Raw genomic sequence first — 22,177 nt, 5'->3', positions numbered from 1 at the left:
AATTACTTTTTAAAACATGTGTATGTGACCCTCTCTGGGAAATCCAGGCTAAAGTCTCAAAATCTAATTATGAGATAACAAGCTAATTCTCATTTTAACCATTGATTTCACAGATATTAGATTAAATGTTACATTATCACATAATGTTCTTTACCTTATGAAGTATGATTTTATGTAGAAAACAGTAAATCACTAAGAATGACTTTAGCTGGTTTTTCACAGCCAGGGTCACATATTCACATAGAAAATAGCTATATTAAATAGGAATAATATTTATAAAATTAGTATTTTTGGGGGGAGGGGTTGCCTCTCACTACTTTCATTGTACAGAAAGGAGCACACTGAGCCACTAAAACACTTTGCAGCAAAAGTCAAATTCTCTCACAAAGCATGGATAAATAGTTTTAATTTGGGTAAACAGGGTAAATCACATGAGTAAATTTTGTGTCTGTGTATAGAAATGTGTGACTGAGAGGCTGAGCACTTCCTGTGCTTACTGAACAAACTGCATACACTATACTCCCTATACTTTTTCTTCTTTTTGCTAACTGTTATTTAAAGAAAGATCCCGGGTTGTTTACCACACATGTAAAAACAACAAAAGAGTAAATCACTTACGGTACATGATGTAAAGATAAATGTTAAAAGCACCACTGCATGCAACAATATTCAAGATTTGCATTTCTTTAATGTCTGATATGACGGACATATAAAAGTCTAAGAAAATAAATATTTATATTTTAATACAATTATTTATAACAAATTATGTTATCAGTATCACGGTTTGACTGAAATGTTGGATATAAAAATGAAACATGATTTTCACAGTATAATATATATATATATATATATGTTTTTCCCCCTTTCTGCTGCAGCACTCGAGCTGACATAAGCTCAAATTTATGCATAAACAGATGATTCATGTTATCCAGCATCATGCACAGAAAATGTTGTTCTTTCTGCACAAAGGAATACCACATGGTCAGTGTCACAAATTTACTCACAATTGATCAGTGAATTAGAAATTTCATCATAAATTTACTTCATAACTTTTATTTGTTTATTTTTTTCGGGTTTAAAAATTCTGGTTTATTTTATGTTTTAAACAAACAAAGGCTTTCGAGCCCCATTGGATGCTCTACGTTTATATAAATCTCTGCATTCAATAGAATATAATAGACGTTAAAAGGCTAAACATGCTGCAAATCAAGTCTTTGCTGGCAGTGTAGGAGAGTTTACTTTGACGCACACGTGTGTGTGTGTGTGTGTTTTTGTGTTTCGCCTGTTCCCCTGCTGTGCTGCTTCACTGTCAGATCGTGGTCTTGTTATTTTCAGCTTCTGCCGGATATGATTCAGACTGAAGGACTGTGTAATTATAACACACACACACACAAACACACACACACACACACACACACACACGGATGAGGGTTTCTGGTAAGACTGGGATCCCCCGGTTGGTGGAGCATTTAGGTGCAGCACAACACTGCTTTAGTTTCATTATATGTGTGCAGTGTGTGTGTGTGTGTGTGTGTGTGTGTGTTCAAGGGTCTTTGTTGGGTTCCTCTGCCCTATAAATTATTGAAGTATTTAAATAGCATTGAGGTTTTATGTGCTGGAACCCACTTCACTGTCAAAACCGACATGTTTGGCTACACATACAGCGCATGAAAGGAAAAGTACTGCTTCTTTATACCAAACCGAAGTATCAAATGTTTTTCATAACAGTGAAAATGCTGCATGGGTGTATGATGGCCAGAGCAGCAGTCTAGGTGCACGTAGGTAGGTTTTGAAACACAGCCAGTGTCAGCTGGTGACGAGAACTGAGCGATCGGGCCTCACAGAGGAAATCAGAAACGCACTGGAGACCGTCACTGTGTGTCCTGGTTTCTGAGAAACGGGTCATGGTGGTTTCAAAGCACGTGTGCGGCGCGTGAATGCTGACCGGTTCTGTTTTACTGAGAAAGACAAAAAGAAAAGAGAAAAGCCTGACTGACGTGCACTGAAAGTACATATGCACATAATGTACATGTACACGATCTTGCATCATGCATGGTTGTTTAGCCATATATTGGTTATTATTGGAGGAAATCAAAAGGTTTCCTTGCTATTGCTATTGAAAGATTATGTAAAACTCCTGAAGCTGAACAGAGACACAAAGTTAAACTTGAGTTAAAACAATTTTAGTGAGCATGTAAAAAATGTAATCAGATTGTTGCAAAAATACATTCAGCCATTTATTTGCAAATTGCATGAATTAAGTGCGCTTTACACAACAACATATCAAACCAAGTAGGCTATCATTCATTTTAGATGAAGACAAACCCACTTTTTCTAGTGAAACATTTAATAAAAATATATATATATTTTTTGGTAATTAAGCAATAGATAAACAGTTCAAGACAAATCTAGACAAGAATTATTGACACTTTGTGGAATGATGATGCTGTATATATATATATATATATATATATATATATATATATATATATATATATATATATATATATATATATATATATATATATATATATATATATATATATATATATATAGTGAACAATGATGGTAAAGCTGAATTTTCAGCATTATTTCTCCAGTCTTCATTCTAAGAAATCATTCTAATATACTGCTCAATCTGATAATTGTTATTATTAGTATTTATTATTATTATTATCATCATCAATAATAGTATATATATATATATATATATATATATATATATATAAGTATATATTTATTATATTTTTAATTGAATTTAATTGAATTTAAATATATTATGTCGTTCATTTCTATGGACTCCAGCACCTGCCACTGAAACATGGCGTGGTTTAGATGGTGAGTAGTTACAGAACTTGGAAGTACACTAGAGTGCAGTGTGGATGTGGCTGCAGCCTCGGCCAATGAAATAATAGAGAAGGAAACAATGCGAGCATAGGGCGCGAGACGTCACACGCTATTTTTGGAGAACTCCGCCCACATTTCTATTTTCGTCCGCCTCAGGGGCGGGGCTTACCGAGATACTTGTAATAACTCACTTTCTCCCTCTCGTACCACTGCCGAACATCGCTGCTGGTCGTTTTAATGTGACATCCATTAAAACTGACTGACTACTAACTAAGGATTAAGTCAAGCTTTAACAGAGGAAGCATTTGGACATTAAAAACAAGGCATAAAGAGTTTCACACAAGGGAATAACGACCTGTTGCATGCTTTTATCTTTCACATAAGGTACAGGCTGTCTTTTCATATTATAAACTGTGTCCTGCTGCTTTAGTCTTTATAAGGAAGTCAGTTTGCCTGGCTTTTTCAGTAGCTATGGCTTTTGAAAGCTTTGCAGGATTTTCCCGTCGCATTTTTGGAGTATTTTTATTAATGAATTATTTACACATTGTCAAGCATGGCTTCAAAAACCTACATTTAATAATTAGGTTATACAGAATACGTGCACTGTGTTGGTGAAACTGATGAAGAATAAGTTTAGAAACAAAGTGGAAATGAAACGCAAACATTTAAAGTCGTCTGTCTAAAATAGCTGGACTCGAGTCTCGAAATGCGTCTTTAACTAAAAAAATAAAACTTTCAGTTTGTGTGCAATTGGACTGAAAAGAGTGTGACTTGCCTATAGACAGCATTTTTAGGCGTTTAGTGATGTCTAAAACTATCTAGGTAACGCAGTGCACTGTTTGAGACGCACCTTTGCAGAATTTACCATCATAATCTCAACAAAATACCATTGTTAGGTTACTGCACTTACTATTACCGATCATTTTTCATTTAAGGAGCTTTCAGAATCTTTCATTTGATTATTTTTCATTCAATTAATTTTTTTTTTTTTGCAACTGTTACTATGCCATGCATGTTTGTAAGGGTGTGAGAGGCAGGAAATGAGGGCTCTCTCAAACATCTCCACTTCTTCTCGTTTCACAGATGGAAGTTGTGCAGCGGGACTGATCGTTGAGTCAGATCACAGAGACACTCACTACTGGGGAGAGGCAGGTATGTTACCTTCATTTCAGAGGAGCTTTACCTGTATGAGTTCATGACATCCTTTGCCTTTACATGAGGGAATAAAAAAAGCTGTACTTCCCAGAACTATTTACTTCTGTAACATTCATGAAATTATAGGCCTATGTAATGCAAAATGGATTGAATAGATTTGTGATTGGATTCTGAGTGATACGGCTGTGCATATACAGCAGTCCTCTGAGGAAATCTGAGCAAAAGCTGAATAGGAGCTTCAAATCAGCTCTGTTGTCACTTGGGGAGGTGTTCAGATGAATGTAGGGCACACACGGCAGATGTCATATTTCAGATGTGTTGGATTGTGATTGAAGAATGGATGTTATTTGTACTGCATTACACCTGATTGGATCAGAAACAGACCCTTCCGAGTCATCTAGATGACCTGAACGCTCATGGAGATTAGATGACTAGCTTGACTATTCATTGTTCCACATTAGTGTACTTAAGTTCATTGACAACATGCAAGGCAAAGACTGTATGGCTCATGTTTACAGTAATAACCCTCTGCTTGACCAAGGCCATTTAACGCAAATATAAATAATAAATACACTATATGTTATACAAAATATGTTGATGCTTTTTCTAAAATAATACTTTTATTCAGCAAAGATGCATTAAATTAATCAAAAGTGGCAGTAAAACATTTGTAATGTTACAAAGATTTCTATTTCGAATAAATGTTTCACTTTTGAAAAAAATCCTGTATAATGGTTTCCACAAAAAAATATGAAGCAGCACAACTGTTTTCAGCATTAATAATAATAATAATAATAATGAATCAGCATTTGAGAATGATTTCTGAAGGACACTGAAGGATGGAGTAGTGAGAAATAAATACAATTTTTAAATATATGACATAAAATGATGTTTTACTGTATTTTTGATCAAATAAATGCAGCCTTGGTGAGCATAAGACATTTTAAAAACATTTAAAACCTTATTGATCCCAAAGTTTTGATGGGCAGTTTATACTTAACAGTAAGATTATAGTTAGGTATTCATGATTTTTCATAAACTTTTCTGAATATAAACAGAACTCTGAATGTAAACGTTTACATTGCTATTGTTTTAATCCATATGTTAACAGGGTTGATGAGACCCCATAAAGACTGTAAAGTCAATCTCAACAGAACATGAGATGTAATGATTCATTAATTATTAATCATTTAACCTAACAGACTGATTTTACCCACTAATAAATAATTCAACATTGTGATTACATTCACAGCACAGATTTACCATTACGTTGTTTTATCTTAAGCTACTGACACGATTTCAGTCACCATTTCAAACTATAGTCTTGCCTCAGCGGATGGTAGTGTAAACAAACAGAAACGGATTTGTACTTGACATTGCTTGGCATTAGATATTGCTTGAAGCAGCGGAGTCCTGTAGCTCGCGCCCGGCTCGAGTTGCGTGCGCCACAGCAGGCCAGCGTTTGCGGGAAAAACAACACGATGAGGTCATGACCAGCGGCACGGGGATAACGTTTCAGCCGTGCCTGTGAGAGGGATCCGACACCGCTCCCGCTCTTTTGTTCGGCTGTAACCGGGCCCAACTGACCGCTCGTGAAGCCCGCTGAACGGTCTGTTGTAGAAGTGCCGGCCTTTTGTCCTTCTCACAATCTATGTAGTGCGTGAGACCCAATACAGTTTCGTCATAGTTTATAATACAGATGATATTGGGCAATGTGATGGAACTAGCAGACCTAATCATATTGCATTTTGTAACTAAACCACAGCTTGTGTAAACTACCTCAGACTGAATTCCTCTAAAGTCACCAGTGGTTTTGACATGTGCATACAGCTCTCCCTGAAGCTTTAGAAATGCTCTGGCTGTCATCTAATAATCATGCAATGTAACTTATGGTGTGTAAAGCACTAAACCAGTGTCATATGAGTTGGTTATTTAAGTTTATTCAATTTTAACTGCTGGTTTTCTGGATCCAAAGGTGCATCTCTTTGGTTTCTGTCCCATGTCAACATTGTTGCTTTGTATTAAACTAAATCAACCTGACTATATTAGGTTACACAGTAGCAGTAGCTGGACGAAATATCAGTTTCCTGGTTAGTAGGGGATGCACTGACTAGTTAACTAATTGGTTAGCTCTACCACTGGTTAGATGTTTTGAGATGTTTCAACTGGCTGTGGATCATGTGACTTAAATTGTGCTTGTTATGTGATGAATATTCTAATTCTTGGTTGGTAGGTAACTAATTGATTAGCACTAAACCAATGTCATATATGTAGGTTATTTAACTTTACTGTATTTCAACTTCTAGTTTTCATGTCAAAAATATTGTTTAATATGACGACATGATTCTGACTATGATAGGTTACATGGCAGCTGGGCTTGTATTAACTAGCTGTAGTTCACTTGACTTAAGTGATGTTTGATAGCAGCTGCGGAATCAGGTTTTTGGTTATTAAATAGTTGCTACTTAACTAATTGGTTAATGCTACCACTGTTAGCCTGTGCTAACTAGTTGAGGACCATGTGATTTTAGTTGTGCCTGTTCTATATTGTGGCAGGTGATGGAAGATTTGGTTTCCTGGTTAGTAGGGGTTGTGTTGACTAGTTAACTAATTGGTTAGTTCTGCAAATAGTTAGATGTTTTGGGTCGGTGTCAATTAGTGGTGGTTCATGTGACTTAAATTGCACTTGTTATATTGCAACAACAGGAGGACACTTTAATTTTTTGTTAGTAGTTAACTAATCAATTATCACTAAACTAGTGTCACATGTGTTGGGTATTTAATTTTGTTGGATGTTAACTGCTGGTTTTCAGGACTAAATGTTGGATCTGTTTGGTTACTTCTGATGTAATTGCATTAAATAGTTTATAGACCAGAACAATTCTATATAAACGATAGTGGATTGAGGTTTAGAAAGTAATTAGTAATAAGTAATCCAATACTTTTTATAGAGAGTAATTAGGACAGTAATCTAATTATACTGTTGAATATGTAATTAGTAGTTAGTAATCAATTAAGTTTTTTAGAGTAACTTAACCAACACTGCTCCTTAAGGTAACAACTGCATTTTGCAGTGATTTTTTTGCCAGTTCATTGGAACTGATTTACCTGCGGGGCAACATAAATGGACATGGTTATGTGTTAGCTGACAGGAAAGATGGGAAGATGTTCATTGTGTGGTATTTTTTGCATCCCCCACCCTGTGAGGGGCAGAGGGACAGGAGATTCAAGCTGACAATAGCGAGATTGTTTTTCAGGGAGCTGCTGTAAAGATCACATTTCCTGTTACTGGCTGAAAGCGGGGTCAGCTGACACCAGCCTCCTTCACTGCTGCGGCTGTCATCACCGCTCAGGCCAGAAAAAAAACGACACTAACAGCTTCAGGGCACAAGTTAACTCTTAACATGTACAAATATCACTCCAGACAAAAGCTGTGTCAGAATCCATTTGTTGCTTGCGGTGCTGACTTTGAAGCGATGTGATGCATCGGCGAGGAAGGTTCCGGTTGCTTTCGCAAATCTGAGCCCTTAGTGATTCATCCAGGATGTGATAGTGCTGCCTTCTGAAACATCTTTGATTTTGAGTGTGATTTTTCAGTTCTTCTGAGTGCGGTAACCCTTACTGTGGAAAATTTATTGGCCATCCCCATCATCATCTAACATCAAACATTTGATTATGTTGTTGCCCAATTGCTGATGTTAATTTCTGCTTAATTCCATTTGCAGAGGTTTCAGAAACTAGTAGATTAGTCCCGTGCTTTGATTCTGTGTTGATTAGTCACGGATCACATGACTAGTTATGTTTTGAGCCAGTGTTGACTAGTTGTGGACAGTGTGGAGCAACTTTTGTTTGTTCTCTATTGTGACAGCTAGAGGGAAATTGAGTTTCCTGGTTAGTAGGGCTGAATAATAAACTAACTTGTACCATTATTTGATGTTTAAGACCTGTATTGACTAGTCATGCACCACATGACATTTTGGGCCTGTGTTAACTAGTTGTAATTCACTTGACTCCAGCTGCGTTTTTTTGTATGGCAGCAGCTGGAAGAAATGTAAATTTTTTTGGTTGGTAAATTTTTGCACCGATTAGCTAACTTTAGTTCTATGATTATTTGATGTTTTAAGCCTATGTTTACTAGTTGTGGACCATATGATTTAAGTTGTGCACTTGTACTTGTTCTATATTGCCTCTGGTTAGATGTTTTGGGCCTGTGTCAACTAGCTATGGATCATGTAAAATAATTGTGCTTGTTGTATGGCAATTCTAATTCTTGGTTAGTTGTTAAATAATTGATCAACTCTTCCACTGTTTGATGTTTTGAGCATGACTAGTTGTGAAATGTGTGACTTAAGCTAAGCTTAGTCTACAATGGTACAATTGGAATAAAATTGAGTTTCCTGGTTAGTTGCCTTGACTAATTAACTGATTATTTAGTTTTACCACTATTTGGTTTAAAACCTGTTTTGACTAGTCATGCATCACATCATTTTATTTGTGCTTGTTTAAATAAAGATTTTTTTTTGGTTAGTAAATAGTTGCACCAACTAGTTAAGTAATTCATTAGTTTTACCACTAGTAGATGTGTTGGGCTAGTGTTGACTAGCTGTGGATCACTTGACTCCACTTGCATGTGTTCTGTATGACAGCATTTGGAAGAAATTTCAGGGTTTTTTTTGGTTAGCAAACAGTTGCACTGACTAGTTAACTAATCAGTTAGTTTGAGGTTTGGTCCCTTGTTAACTAGCTAAGGAACATGTGACTTCAAGTGCACTATATGGCAAGAAATGAAGTTTCTTGGTTAGTAAAGGGTTGCAAGAATTAGTTAATTAGCTATACCACTATTGAATGCTTTGTCAACCAGTTGTAGGTAACATGAGAATCTGAAAATAAAAGTGGAACTGGGACACAGAGTGGGACAAGTTCTCCAGCTGGCCGTCAGACCAATTATGCTACATGCCATGTCAGGTAACTAGTCAACAACCCTTGACCACTTGTCAAAAATGAGTACTCGTCCAAGCGCTGTTGGTTATATACAATTTAGACCATGTTGGCTTAAGCCAGCGCTGTGGAGTCGCTGGGAATGAACTAATCCTGTTTTCCCAGAGCAGCCCACACCGGCCTGCTGTTTTTAGAAGCAAGTTCAAGCAAGGTCTGTGAGGATCAGAACGTTGTGTTTGACCCCCTGAATGTTTGGAGACAAGGAAGTGTTCGGACACAAAGGTGCTCATTTGTTAGAGCGTACAGGACAAAAAGAGCTCATTGAGCCAGTGTGAGTCGGTTTGTGTGTGTGTGTATTTGAGGTTACAGGGAATGCTAATGTCCTCCTTCATTGTTGGAGGCTCAGACAGAAGTTCGTGAGGCTGCATATGTATGAGATGTGTTCCTGGCGAATGCTTTCCCAGAACAGTTGTTAAATAAAAAGAATCCATGGAAAGGGGAATGGATGGCGGAGGAAGTGCAAGAGGGAGTGAAGGGCTAAGAGGAAAGAGGCAAATCTGCATGGAGAGGTGTCATTATGTACATTTTTGTGTCCACTTGAGAGTTGTTGGAGTTCAAACACCGAATTACACTGCTGAGTGGCGCCATTTTGAGTGTGCAGTAAATTGTGGGTAGACGTAACCTCCTCTATGTCTGTTTCTCTCAAAAATTATTTACACTGTGACCATACCCAGAGTAGAAATACATTCCAATATGTTGTAATGCATTAAACACACTTACGTAGGTCACAAAAATACTCTATGTAATTACGCAAACTTGAATGATTGATGCATTGCAAGGGTTACTGTGGCAGTAACAAACCTCCATACTCTAGGAGGCGATACAGTTTCCTTTAACCGTTTGTAACATTTAAGGGGGTGTTTACACAACACCATTTTAAACCAAAAATGGAAAAATTTTATGCATTTTGGCATTTAATTTACATGACAACAGTGTTTTGAGGACACAAACTTTTGAAAATGGATTTCAAAGTGCAAGTTCTGAAAACAATGTTGTATTGTCTCTTTTGTTAACTACAAAAACGTTAATTTGTGAAAATGGTGACGTCATGCACATGTGTATTATGTGTTCAGTCTGTAGGTACATGCTCAGGCACGTACTCCCAACTGGCATGATTAATACAGCATTTTAGTCATTTTCGCGGATGCATGTGAATGGGGATTGTTTTGTACTCTGTATGCAAAACTTTTCACAAATGCAAAGAAAAACTTCAATTTTTTTGTACATTGTTGTGTTAACACCCTAAGTCAACCTGCACTTAAATGGTACGTCCATTTCTGAGTGAAATAGGATATTCATAAATGTATGAAAAATAAGAGGGCTTGGTGATGTCCCCCAAAAAGAAAAGACGTTTCAAAGGCATCGCAAGTTTAATAAAAAATTATAAAGACAATCTTTTTTTTTATTTATTTAGAAAAATGTGCAATGAACATTGTTTCTAGGCAGACCAGGCAAACTGCATTAAATAAAAAAATAGTGTTGTTATGTTTGATTTTATGTTATGTGTCCCTTGTGGCAACTCTGAGAATGCATTGTGCACGTGTCATGCGTTTTTGTAATCTTCAAATCAAAATTGCAATAATTTATAATGTCTTTGAAACGACTTTTCATTTTAAGGTATGGATGTTTGTTGCTGCCACAGTAACGCTTGCAATGCATCAATCACTCACGTTTATGTAGTTGCATGGAGTATTTTTCTACATACATGGAAGTGTGTTCTGACTCATTTTGGGATGCAACAAATGTGAAATCGGGTGTAACTAGAAGTGTTATTCATGTAGGCAGCTATAAACATGTTGACAGGTAATCAAGCATGGTTTATGTTCACACACTTGTGAAGAGTATGTTTCACGCTGTAGCATTGTCTTCATTAGTGTGACATACATTTGAAACCCACTCACACATTCACAGACATGACCTTACCCCGAGGCAGAGCTCCTTTACTCCTGCCCTTTCTCCTCCATCATGCTATCTTTTCAACATCAGACACATTCCTCTCGTTGACCTGGTAAGGCATTTACACGTTCTGCTGATAAAATGCAGTAGCTGTAATACACACGCACACACAGACTCCTGATGATGTGTAGTCGCATCAGCTGACCAGTATGATCCACAATCTGCTTACAGCTTCTCAGTCATGTTCAGTCTCTTTAGGATAGGAGTCACATAGTGTCATAACAAATAAGCAGTCTGATTTTGGATTGCCGTTTCGTAAGAACTGAAAAATAATATATATGTTTATGATTTTGAATGATCTTCGACTTTGAATGAGGGCTGTGTGACGTTGCATGTGTGTTTTTTGGGGAAAAGAAAACAACAGCAGTGTCATTCAAGTAGCTTTAATGTTCAGTTTTGTTACCTGCTTTTGCCATTTTTGTGTTTTTTTACATTTAGCCCTAATTTGTTTTTATTTCAGTTTTATTTTCACTAATTTTAGTACTACAACTTCAGTGAGTTGCAACATTTCTAATAAAAATAAAAAATTTGGTTTGAGTTTTCATCTAATATCTATATTTTATTTTATTTACAAATAGGATTTGTAATTTTTGTATATATATATATATATATTATTATATATTTTTTTCAAATTGTCATTTGTCATAACCTTAAAAATGTTTCTTCAGTCTGAACCTTCGAACAACAAACCCTTACACGTTCAGCAAACTAATAAGATTCAGCTTTTAATATTAACGTTATACACTGTTTTGAGTTGAGTTAAATTATGTGTGGACTGGCCGTTCTCCCAGAATAACACACCGGCGTTGTTAAAAGTTGTCTGGGCTTGAGGGGAAACCTGCTCAGCTCCTGAAAGAGAATCACAAACTTCGACACTGAAAAAGTGCTTTAATAATCCCTCCGCTCTTCCACCCATACAAGCACACACTCCCCTCATCTTGTTGTTGACAGGAATACACACGGCTTGTGAATCTGCAGATGCTCAAGTATTTGCGACCAGCTCTAAATATTAGAATAGCACACACACGTGTACACAAAGGCGCACACTGGCTGGAAGAACGTCCTGAGCAGCTGCCGCGGAAGCAAAGGGTCTGAATAGCTCAGACAGCTGTGGACTCTGCAGGAACACTCAGGACGAAAACACACTGAATGAATCTCTAAATTAGAGAGACATCGCTGATGCTTAAACATAATCCATTACATCTCCTGAGCTATGAAAGAGCAAAAAGTTTTCCTCTGCCGTCAAACATATTCAGTTTACCATTTAATACTTCAGTCTGTGACTTATAGAGTCATTGAGTAGAGGAAATTCACTCTGTTCCAATATTTTGTTAGCATTGTCTGTATATAGGCAATATTTTAAGGCAATGAAAGTGCATCATAAAGGCTATTCCAAAGGTCACACATCTAATTTAAGCAAGACAAATTGTGATTATAAATATATTAATAAATATAAAAATATACTTCAAAATAATTTTTTTAAGTGGAAACTGAATGTACTGTTTTTAGACATTTAAATGCATGTTATTTACAATGAAATGAAAATGTGTTGTACATTCATATTCATAGTGTACTTATAGTTTTACAAAATATTAAAACATGATGATTTAAATTCTAATAAAGTACACTATCATTACTTTGTATTTAAATCGTCATGTTTTAATCTTTACATTTAAAGTACACAGCAGTAATGCACAATAAAGCACACTTCTTTTCTCAAGGGTATATTTCATACATCCATATCGACAATGAATAGTTAATCTAATGAATGTGTGTTATGTTTTGTGTCAGATTTGTAGCTTATGTTAATGTTAAACTGTTGGAATCAATAGTAAGTGCTATTTGAGTTGCTGATTTTAAAAGAAAGCCTCGGCATGAATTTGGACTGTAAAGGATTAAGTCAAGTCACATTAGATTTCTGTGAGCAGGAGGAATGGGAAATATCAGAACAGGAGTGATAGATTGCAAGATAAAGAAAGGGAAGACAGATGGTGAGATTAGAAGCGAGCGAAGAACAGAGCAAGAGGGTGTATGTGAATGTGGTCAAATGTATCTAAAATTGGAGATCCTGTCTTGCACAAGGTTGATTTAGCAACAGTAAAATAGAGAGCGAGAATGGGAGGCCTATTTAAATGTGTCAACTTATCTCACAGTCGCTTTGGAAAGTATGTTTGCTTTTCCTTCAAATGCAGTGCAAGGAAGGAGAAACACTGAAGATTTGGCTTGTGTGGCATGAATAGAATGACATGCACCTGTACGTAACGTTATCAAAGCAGATATAACAGAAGTCAGAGAACACAATGAAAATCTGGTATTTAACATGTCATTTTCATAGGAAGTTCTGAATTCTGAATGACCATGTGAGACGGACAGAAATAGCCTGGCCATTTATCTTGTTTCACTTTGTTGAAAAACCCACACAGCCCAGTAATAAGCTTAGCCTAATAAGTACATTATAATCACTTAATGTGTGCTTATGCTACCTAGCTATAGCTAACTTGCTAAAATAGTTTTATTTGACCAAACTTGCTTTGCTTGCCTATCCAGGGAACATTTAAAATGTTACATAGATGTTAAGACAATACATTCGTAAAGTAATGGTTATGGAATATTCGTATGACTTTATTAATATTTGATAAACATTCTAATAACATTGAGTTGGCCATTTAGTTTTTAGAATATTAAAAATAAACATTCAAATAACGTAATATTTTGGGTGAAAAAGTAACCTTGTAACCTTTTTGGAACTACAATATAACTTCGACAAGAAATTTGGGCATTTCAACATTTTAAAAACATTTCAAAACAGTGTTCCCACAATGTTTTTATAACCTAAATGTGTTCCCAGAGCAGTCTGTTAGCAAACAGTCCCACAAATCCCAAAAAAGTTAAATATGTTTTAGCGTGTCAAAGAGAGCTAGCAGTTTTTTAGGGGAACCCACCAGATTTCAAATTAGCTATGCTAACATGTAGCTATACTATCATTTGTGAGCATTTGGGCCTTGACACATAAACTGCTATCTCTACCTCAATAGAAACTGACAGTAACAAAAATAGCCGCATACAAGAAGTCACGAACAGGAAACGAAGACTTGGTCTGCAAACAGGAAGAGTCTCGCTCACTCTTTTAGTCTCTCTTCTGTTGTGCGTTTTGCACTCGTAACCAGCACCTCACTCCCTCTCATTGTCGCACTTTTACACGGCCTCAATGTACACAAAAAGGTCTCTATGGTAACTCACTGTTTTGGTGTTTATGGGATGGCCTCGAGCACCCGTGGCTCCCAAACCAACACATTGTGAAACGCGTGAGAAGAAAAGAGCCAGAATGAAAGAGCGAGACACATACGGAGGTAATATGCGAAGGAGGATGTTGTTGCTGACCAAAGGCAACCACTGGGGAGCAACACTATTGACTAATTATAGTTCAGAGAAAGAAAGAGAGCGAAACAAGAGAGAGAAGTGTTGCTCAAGACTGCAAAAACGGACTCCATCCTCTGGCTGTATATATATAAAACGGCAGATTGTTTTTTGAGGTAGCCATGGCTGGAGCTGTAATCACCAGTGTTTCCTCAGTTGAACAGGAAACCAAACAATCCAGGCCCTATCGCCAGTGTACCCAGGGGAGTCGCTCTGTGTGTATGTGTGTGTGTGTGTGTGGCTAATTAAAATGGCTGAGGTCTCCTCTGTTGTTGATTAAACCTCCCCTTGTTCTGTATGTCGGCCTCTGGGGCCTCTAACACTTATTTGCGGCACTTGCAGTGTGGGTAGTTATTAGACAGCCAGACAGAAAACTAAAAAGAGAGAGATGCCGTCACCAGATACTTCTGAAATGAAAAACAATGCATTTTTAAGAACGAGAGAGTCCTGCATTCCATGCGTTGCTTCTTGCAGTCGTGTCATTGCACTTTTTTTTGCTTGTCTTAGAACAATGTGCTTGCTCTTCAATTGCATCTTGTCAAGCCGCCCTAAAGTTCATGCATGAGATCTCATAAATAAACAGTGATGACTCCTTTTTTAGTCACTGCATGATGACAAGACGGTGACAAGTTTTTGTTAGCATGCATTGGACTTTCACAAACCTTGTCTGGATTTACAGCAGTTCATTTCATTTGTATTTTTACACTTTTGTGTTTTTGTTAAATAAAAGTCTGTATTAACAGTGCATAGTAACTCTGTTCCAAAGCACAGTGACTTTGCCTACAGGCCTCATTTTAGGCATGTACATGATGTGACTTTTCCATTAGGCCACCTTGGCATCTTGTTATGAATAAAACCATTTTTAAAAGTTATATTGTATTTTAAAACATTTTAAAAGACACTTCAGTTGACAGGAAAATACAGTACAGTCAGGAAGTGACGAGATACTATTGTAGTTTTGTTAATATTTTGAATTAGATGTTATTTTTCTATTTTCTGCTTTCAGAAAATAGTTTTTGTAATTGTGTTGTGTTTTGTCATTTTTTTTGAGTTTTTGTTGTTTTTAAATGTCTATATAAAGTTTTTATACATTTTTATTTCAGTTTTAGTTATCTTAGTACATTAGGAAATTAGATGAAATAAAACAAGTTTAAGTGTTTTTAATTTCAGTTAATATTTATTTTATTTCAGGTATCAAAAAATGATATTTATGGTTTTAGTTTTAGTTAATAACCTTGAAATGCGCAACAAACTTAAACCAAGATGTCAGGATTAAAGAGAGAGAGAAAAAAAAAATACCTCAAGTTTTAGTTGTTAAATTAAAGTTTTTTTTAACTGAGTTAAATTAAGTTTAACTCGGTATTTCATCCAGTACTCAGAAGTGTCAGCAAAAATATAAAAAAAATATTTTTTTTTATATTTGTGCTTTATATTGTTTACATTTTTACAGTATCAAAAGCTGTTAGCTTAGCGACATGCTAATGCCAATTTCTGTTGATAAGCTTTGCATCTCTCATGTGACTAGCACTATTTTATGTGGTTTAGAGCGTTCCAGATCAGTCGATAAGCAGTAAATGTGGTTAAGTCGATAAATGAGTATTATCGACTAACAGGAATGAGAATACTGCCTTTGGACCAGTTCACACAGTGAATGTTTTTGCATTTAAAAACATGACATGCGAGCAGTGGAATTTTTAAAAGCCTATTTTTACTTGAGCGCCACATTTTTAGAGCACTGCATCATGCGTGAGACGCTGCAAAAGTTGTCCATCTAGTGCATGTTTGCATATGAAAACAATGGAATTCTCAGAAGGTTTTGTCCACACTGCGAGCATATGACATGATAAAACTACAACACTAGAACTTGCAGTGCAGACGGTTTCTGTTGAATAAATCGCTTAGATTTTAGCTTTTACCTCATCATTCACTCTCAGCATAGATGGATATGTGTTTTTATCATTGTTTCCCAAAGACCTGTCTGATAGCAATTCAAGCATGAGTGATTGAGTAAATAGTAATGCCTCACACGGGTTAAATGTTCATTGTTGATTGTTAATTGTTGTGGTTATGGCTGAGCGCAGCAGCGGAGAGGCAGATACTGAGGTGTTTTGAAGCTCGTGTTGCTGTTGAATGTTTAAGTGAGGGTGCTCAGGGGCCATCGGACAGAGAACATGAGCGGTTTTGGAAACTTGGGTCAGGACAGTGTGGGAATATTATACTCAGGATGCATTATACATCAGCCTGTGTTCCACACTCATTCAGTTTCACCTGACACACACACACACACACACACACACAGGCTTCAATGCAGTGGTTTTCATACTCAGATATAATACCATAAACCTAACCACCAACAAACCTGTTGACATTATTAGATTCGAAGCAAAGTCTAATAAATAATTTCAAATACTGAGGACAAAAGGTCCTCACAAGTTGGTTTTGGTCTCAAAAACTCAAACATACAGTTGTAGTGTGACAAATTCATGCACACATTCTTACATACTGTGTTTAAACACAGAAACCAGTGCCAACTCTTGCAGAGTCAATAAACTCCCATCTCTCCATTTTTACACTTTAAGTACTTTAGAAAACAGGTTTATGAACATACCAAAGTATTTACATAGTCCTGAACCCCTAATCTTAAAACATGCGGAGTGTGTTAAAACACATACACATGCGTGCATTACATACTGTGTATGCATACAAACTCTGCCCTACTGAGCTGTGACAGAAACCCTGTGCCAACTCGACTATCGTGTTACCTTGAGTGTCCCGTACTGTGTTCCTCTGTCTGTCATCTTCTGGAGACTGGAACTAATGGACGTATAATGCATGTATATCAATGCAAAGGTACAGAAATGTGCGAAGTTAACGCAATTCATAATGTAGCGCATGTACATGTTGCATAGTGAGTATCAGGATTTTCTTTTTCTTGACTTTTATTTTCAGCTTTATTTATTTATTTTCAGCATTTTAAGTAGGGCTGAGTGACTCGAGAGCAATGGACTGTGTGTCTGCAACCATAGTTAAACGCCTGTATGAATATCTATATCTGCAAAAGACTGCAGCAAATTATATAGCTAAACTAGCACAATACAACAAGACTTCAGGCGTTAGCTAACACAACATAAAGTTACCATAGTTTAAAAACCTGTTATATTGAGTGAATACATATTAAAACTCAAGCCAGCACATTCTCACCTGTGAAAGGTTATCCCATTACTTCTGGAATTTAAATATGGGAAAACTCGCGTCCAAGATGGTCGATGCGTTGATGTGTCTTACCTATATATCTTTGACTTTTACTGTCAGTTTTGTCAGTCAGGCTGACTACTGTCAAGACAAAGCTAAAGTATACAAGCAGACATTGTGTTTAATTATACACACATTAAGAAGGTAATGCTATCACCCCCTGGAGTACAGAGGTCTGTTACTGCCACAGTAACACAAAGACATATGTGATTCTGGACCACAAAACTAGTCATAAGGTTAATTTTCGAAATTGAGATTTATACATCATCTGAAAGCTGAATAAATAGATTTCCATTGATGTATGGTTTGTTAGGATCGGACAATATTTGGCCGAGATACAACTATTTGAAAATCTGGAATCTGAGGGTGCAAAAAAATCTAAATATTGAGAAAATCACCTTTAAAGTTGCCCAAATGAAGTCCTTAGCAATGCATATTACTAATCAGAAATTACGTTTTGATATATTTATGGTAGGAAATTTACATCTACATGGAACATGATCTTTACCTAATATCCTAATGATTTTTGGCATAAAAGAAAAATTGATAATTTTGACCCATGCAATGTATTGTTTGTTATTGATACAAATATACCCGTGCTACTTATGACTGGTTTTGTGGTCCAGGGTCACATATATTAAATACCACACACTTTCAATGCATGCTTGTGAGGAATATGTTTGTGACCTAAATCTTATTCTCTTATGCTCTGAGGTTTGATTTTGAACAAGTCTGGATTCCCATAACAATCCAAATATTTCAAACGCAGCTTACTATGTGTTACTATAAACAAACAGTCAATCCTGCCTTAAGCACATCAGTTTCAAGGATAGCTTTACCAAATGAGTGCTTGTAAATGAAAGGATATCAAATGAACTTATCTTTGTACTGTATGTCTGGTCAAATCAAAAATGGCATCTCAATATAGTTAACAATGATGTAGTGCACCACAACAAATGAGCCACACGGAGAAACAAAGACCGGCTCTGCTTACTATTAAATGAATTTCCTTATGCATAAACTACAATTGAATCCTTTAGAGGGTTGAATTAACATTTCAAGTCCTGGCCAAGTTTTAGTACAGCTGAAAATTGCAAATATTATGAGTACACACACCCTGATTTCGGACAGGAGCTTTCTGAGGTTCTTGCTCCATCGGCGGCTGACCGGGGGCCTCTTGAGTTACTTTCTCAGGAGTGTCAGGTTTTCAGATCGGCTCCCCACTCCCATACCCCCCAGCTCTCTCTGAACCTCCAAACACACGCACACACACTGAGAAAGCTTTCATCTCCAGGATCTAAGGAGATATAGACGGTATCACAGAGGTCAGGGCCGTGACATGAGGAATGATGTTTTCTCAGGCAGTTTATTAAAGGAACATTCTGTGTTAAATACTCAAGTTCTGTGGCCAGCTGACAATTTCCACAGACAATAATGTCGTTGCTTTTTTGGTAAAACTGAAAGTGTATGCTAATGTGGTTTTAATGGAAGCTTTAAGCATCATATGTAACAATGATACATTTATGTTGTTTCCAGTGTCACTTTTGATTTTCCTCTGCCAACAGTGGCCTTGTGATTCATGTGCATGTAACTTGAATATTACGCTATTTTTCTGTCTTTTCAAGACTGTATTAGCACAGCCTGCCCATACTTTGTTCATGCATATGAGAAGTTCATCCACGTAGAAAAGAAGTCTCAATTCAGACAACTTCACATAAAAAAAGACACATTTTAGTGCTTTAACAAAATACAAGCTTCTTATATCTGCTGTTAAATGCTCTGGAACACTTTTACAAACTGAGGAAGAGGTCAACTTGATTGAGGCCATTTAGAATTTAAAAAAATGAATTTAAATATAATTATTGTTTTCAAACAGGTTTCCCACAGAGTTGTTATTCTAAACTAAAACTATTAAAACATTTTCTTAAATTGAAATAAATATTAGGTGGGAAAAAAATGATGAAAAATCCTAAGGTTGTCTTTGCAACTAACTGGAAATAATTAAAAGTACTGAATTTGCTAAAAAAATATTTTTTTTAAATGTAAAATAAATAAAAAATACTACTGAACCTGAAAAACAAATAAAAAAATGCTAGAATAAACTAATAAAAATAACAACATCCCTACAAAACTGCTAAAACTTAAACTAAAATTAAATTGAAAGCTAATAAATAATGAACAAATACCATAATAGTATATAAATTATACTGAAATAAATGATATTTTTGAACACTCTCGTTTCACTGACTGTTTAATACAAACACTTGATTTCCTTTACTACAGAGCTTATTGAGCTCTTGATGAATTATAGTGAATATATTTTCTTGTGTATGAAGTGTGTAAGATATTTTCACAAGGATGGTTTAACAGCTGTGGTCATTAGTTACTGCACATTTAAAACCAAATGAAAATCAAGAGTCTTTATTACTACCACGGCATTTTATTTACCGGCTGCTGGTTAACCTGCATTTTCGTATAGCTAAATAAGTATTTGATTAATCTAAGTTTAGTTTAACCCTTAATACTCCATTAAATGCCAGGTTAGGTCAAGGGGACACTCAGCATTTAATCTCCACAGATAATAAACACACAACCTGAAAGCTTTGCAGATATCTGCCCATTTTGAGTGTGTATGTGTGAGTTACGCTAGTCACTCAACACACTCCTAAGGCTGATGATAGACTATATAGCAGTCAGGGCTTGTTTTCAATCTCTTTGGAGTGCACAGATGCTCTGACAGGTCTTATCTACAGGTTTTTGTAAGGTTTTACACACACGCCACAACCCTTTCGCACACAGAACTGCTGCCACGGTTGAAGCAGTCATCACTTAGACATCAAACGTTGACCACTTTTCACTTTTATGAACCATATCAAATCAAACCCTTCAAGAATCCAACTTTTCAAGAGAAAATCTCTCTCTTTTTGAACTCTTCCCTGCCCTGAGGAAGTTCGTTTCACCCCTCCTCTACTGCCAGATGAGCATAACAAACAAAAGTGGGCATTGAAATTATGGGAGCTAAAAAAGAAACGTCACTCCCTCCCGCTCCAGAATAGCTGTGCAGCTACATGCCAATTATGCAGCCTAACATCAACATCTCTCGGCGGGGGGGTTAGGGGGGAGGGCAAGGAGGACAAGCAGATGTCACTCGCTCCGCACTTCCTGTTTTGCTGGCTGGTGTTATTTTCAGATCAGCACACACACTCGCAAATACACAAACCGGCTCTTTTTCTAGGCTCCCAGATTTACATCGACAGCTTGCCTTCTATTGTTCTCCATTTCCCATTCTGCAGACCACATCGCTGGCCAACAGAAGTGCGTGTGTGTGTGTGTTGTGTAGCTCACGCCAAAAGCACAGCCCTTGCAGCTGGTGTTCTTGGACTGGACTTGTTCGTGAAGGTCAAGTGATGTAGGATCAGCAGCGCTGACTGACAAGCCAACATAATCCACCTCTACCAAAACCAGGCCCGTTCACACCAACACTCCTACAGATAAAGGTCCCATAAGAGGGTTTTCATAACGATGCCATAGAAGAACATTTTTGGTTCCCTAAATAACCTTTTTTCCTAGTGTGAAGAAAATTTCTGAAGACCTTTTTCCACTATAAAGAATCTTTTATGGAATGGAAATGATCTATGGATGTTAAAGGCTCTTCATGGAACCATTGATGCCAATAAAAAAGGGAAAGGAAAGTGAAGTGGTGTGTGGCCAAGTATGGTGACCCATACTCAGAATTTGTGCTCTGCATTTAACCCATCCAAGTGTACACACACATTAGTGAACATACACCTGGAACAGTGGGCATCCAATGCTGCGGCGCCCGGGGAGCAGTTGGGGGTTCGGTGCCTTGCTCAAGGGTCTCACCTCAGTCGTGGTATTGAGGGTGGAGAGAGCGCTGGACATTCACTCCCCCCACCTACAATCCCTGCTGGACCTGAGACTCAAACTCATGACCTTCGGGTTACAAGTCCAACTCTCTATCCATCTATCCACTAATCCTTAATTAGTTTTAAGACTGAGGGATGATAACTATAACAATACAGTTTTAAAGGGGTCATCGGATGCTCATTTTTCACAAGTTGATATGATTCTGTAGGATCTTAATGAAAAGTCATGCTTTGGTTCAAATTTCTTAATGGTAGTGTACCACCCTTTTTACCCTGTCAAAAACAGCTCTGTTCACAGCGACCTGCTCTCTTGCATGTTCCTTTAAATGCTAATGAGCTCTGCTCACCCTGCCCCTCTCTTCTGTGGGGTGATGAGCCGATCTCATGAGACTGTTTACTTTATCCACGAAACTTGCTTACTATTATTAGGAAAGGCGATTTGCAAAGATTCATAAAAAACCCCTCATACTCACGTCTTCTGTAGGTGAAGCTGGATTCATGAATGATTCGCGCAAACATAGATGTGTTTAGGCAGATCGGGGGCGCATTCCCTTCAAAAAGCAACGGTAATCCTCTGCATCTTCAGCGGCTCAGATGCCGGGAGTAAATGACTTCTGCTATGTTCATTATTACATCCAACAACAAAACACCTCAGTCGCTTATAG

At 36.9% G+C, this 22,177-nt stretch overlaps 1 protein-coding gene across 4 annotated transcripts in view; it reads left to right on the top strand.

Annotated features, from left to right (window-relative positions):
* LOC306860986 (histone deacetylase 7-like) overlaps positions 1-22,177 on the top strand; it is an 87,450-nt gene that overhangs the window by 16,493 nt on the left and 48,780 nt on the right. For 2 of the 4 annotated variants that reach the window (XM_079403029.1, XM_079403028.1), the window contains exons 1-2: positions 3,051-3,231; positions 3,931-3,999. Coding sequence is in view for 2 of the 4 variants with exons in the window: in XM_079403027.1 (XP_079259153.1) it covers positions 3,931-3,999 (69 nt within the window). In the remaining 2 variants the exon portion in view is untranslated. Of the gene's footprint in view, positions 1-3,050; positions 3,232-3,930; positions 4,000-22,177 lie in introns of those variants that run through there. The other 2 variants (XM_079403027.1, XM_079403026.1) reach the window with 1 other exon arrangement.

This window comes from Barbus barbus, assembly GCF_936440315.1.
Source record: "Barbus barbus genome assembly, chromosome: 41".
In the NCBI taxonomy this organism is placed as follows: Eukaryota; Metazoa; Chordata; class Actinopteri; order Cypriniformes; family Cyprinidae; genus Barbus; species Barbus barbus.
Note: the sequence above shows the minus strand (reverse complement) of the source record. Positions and strands in the feature narration are given on the sequence as shown.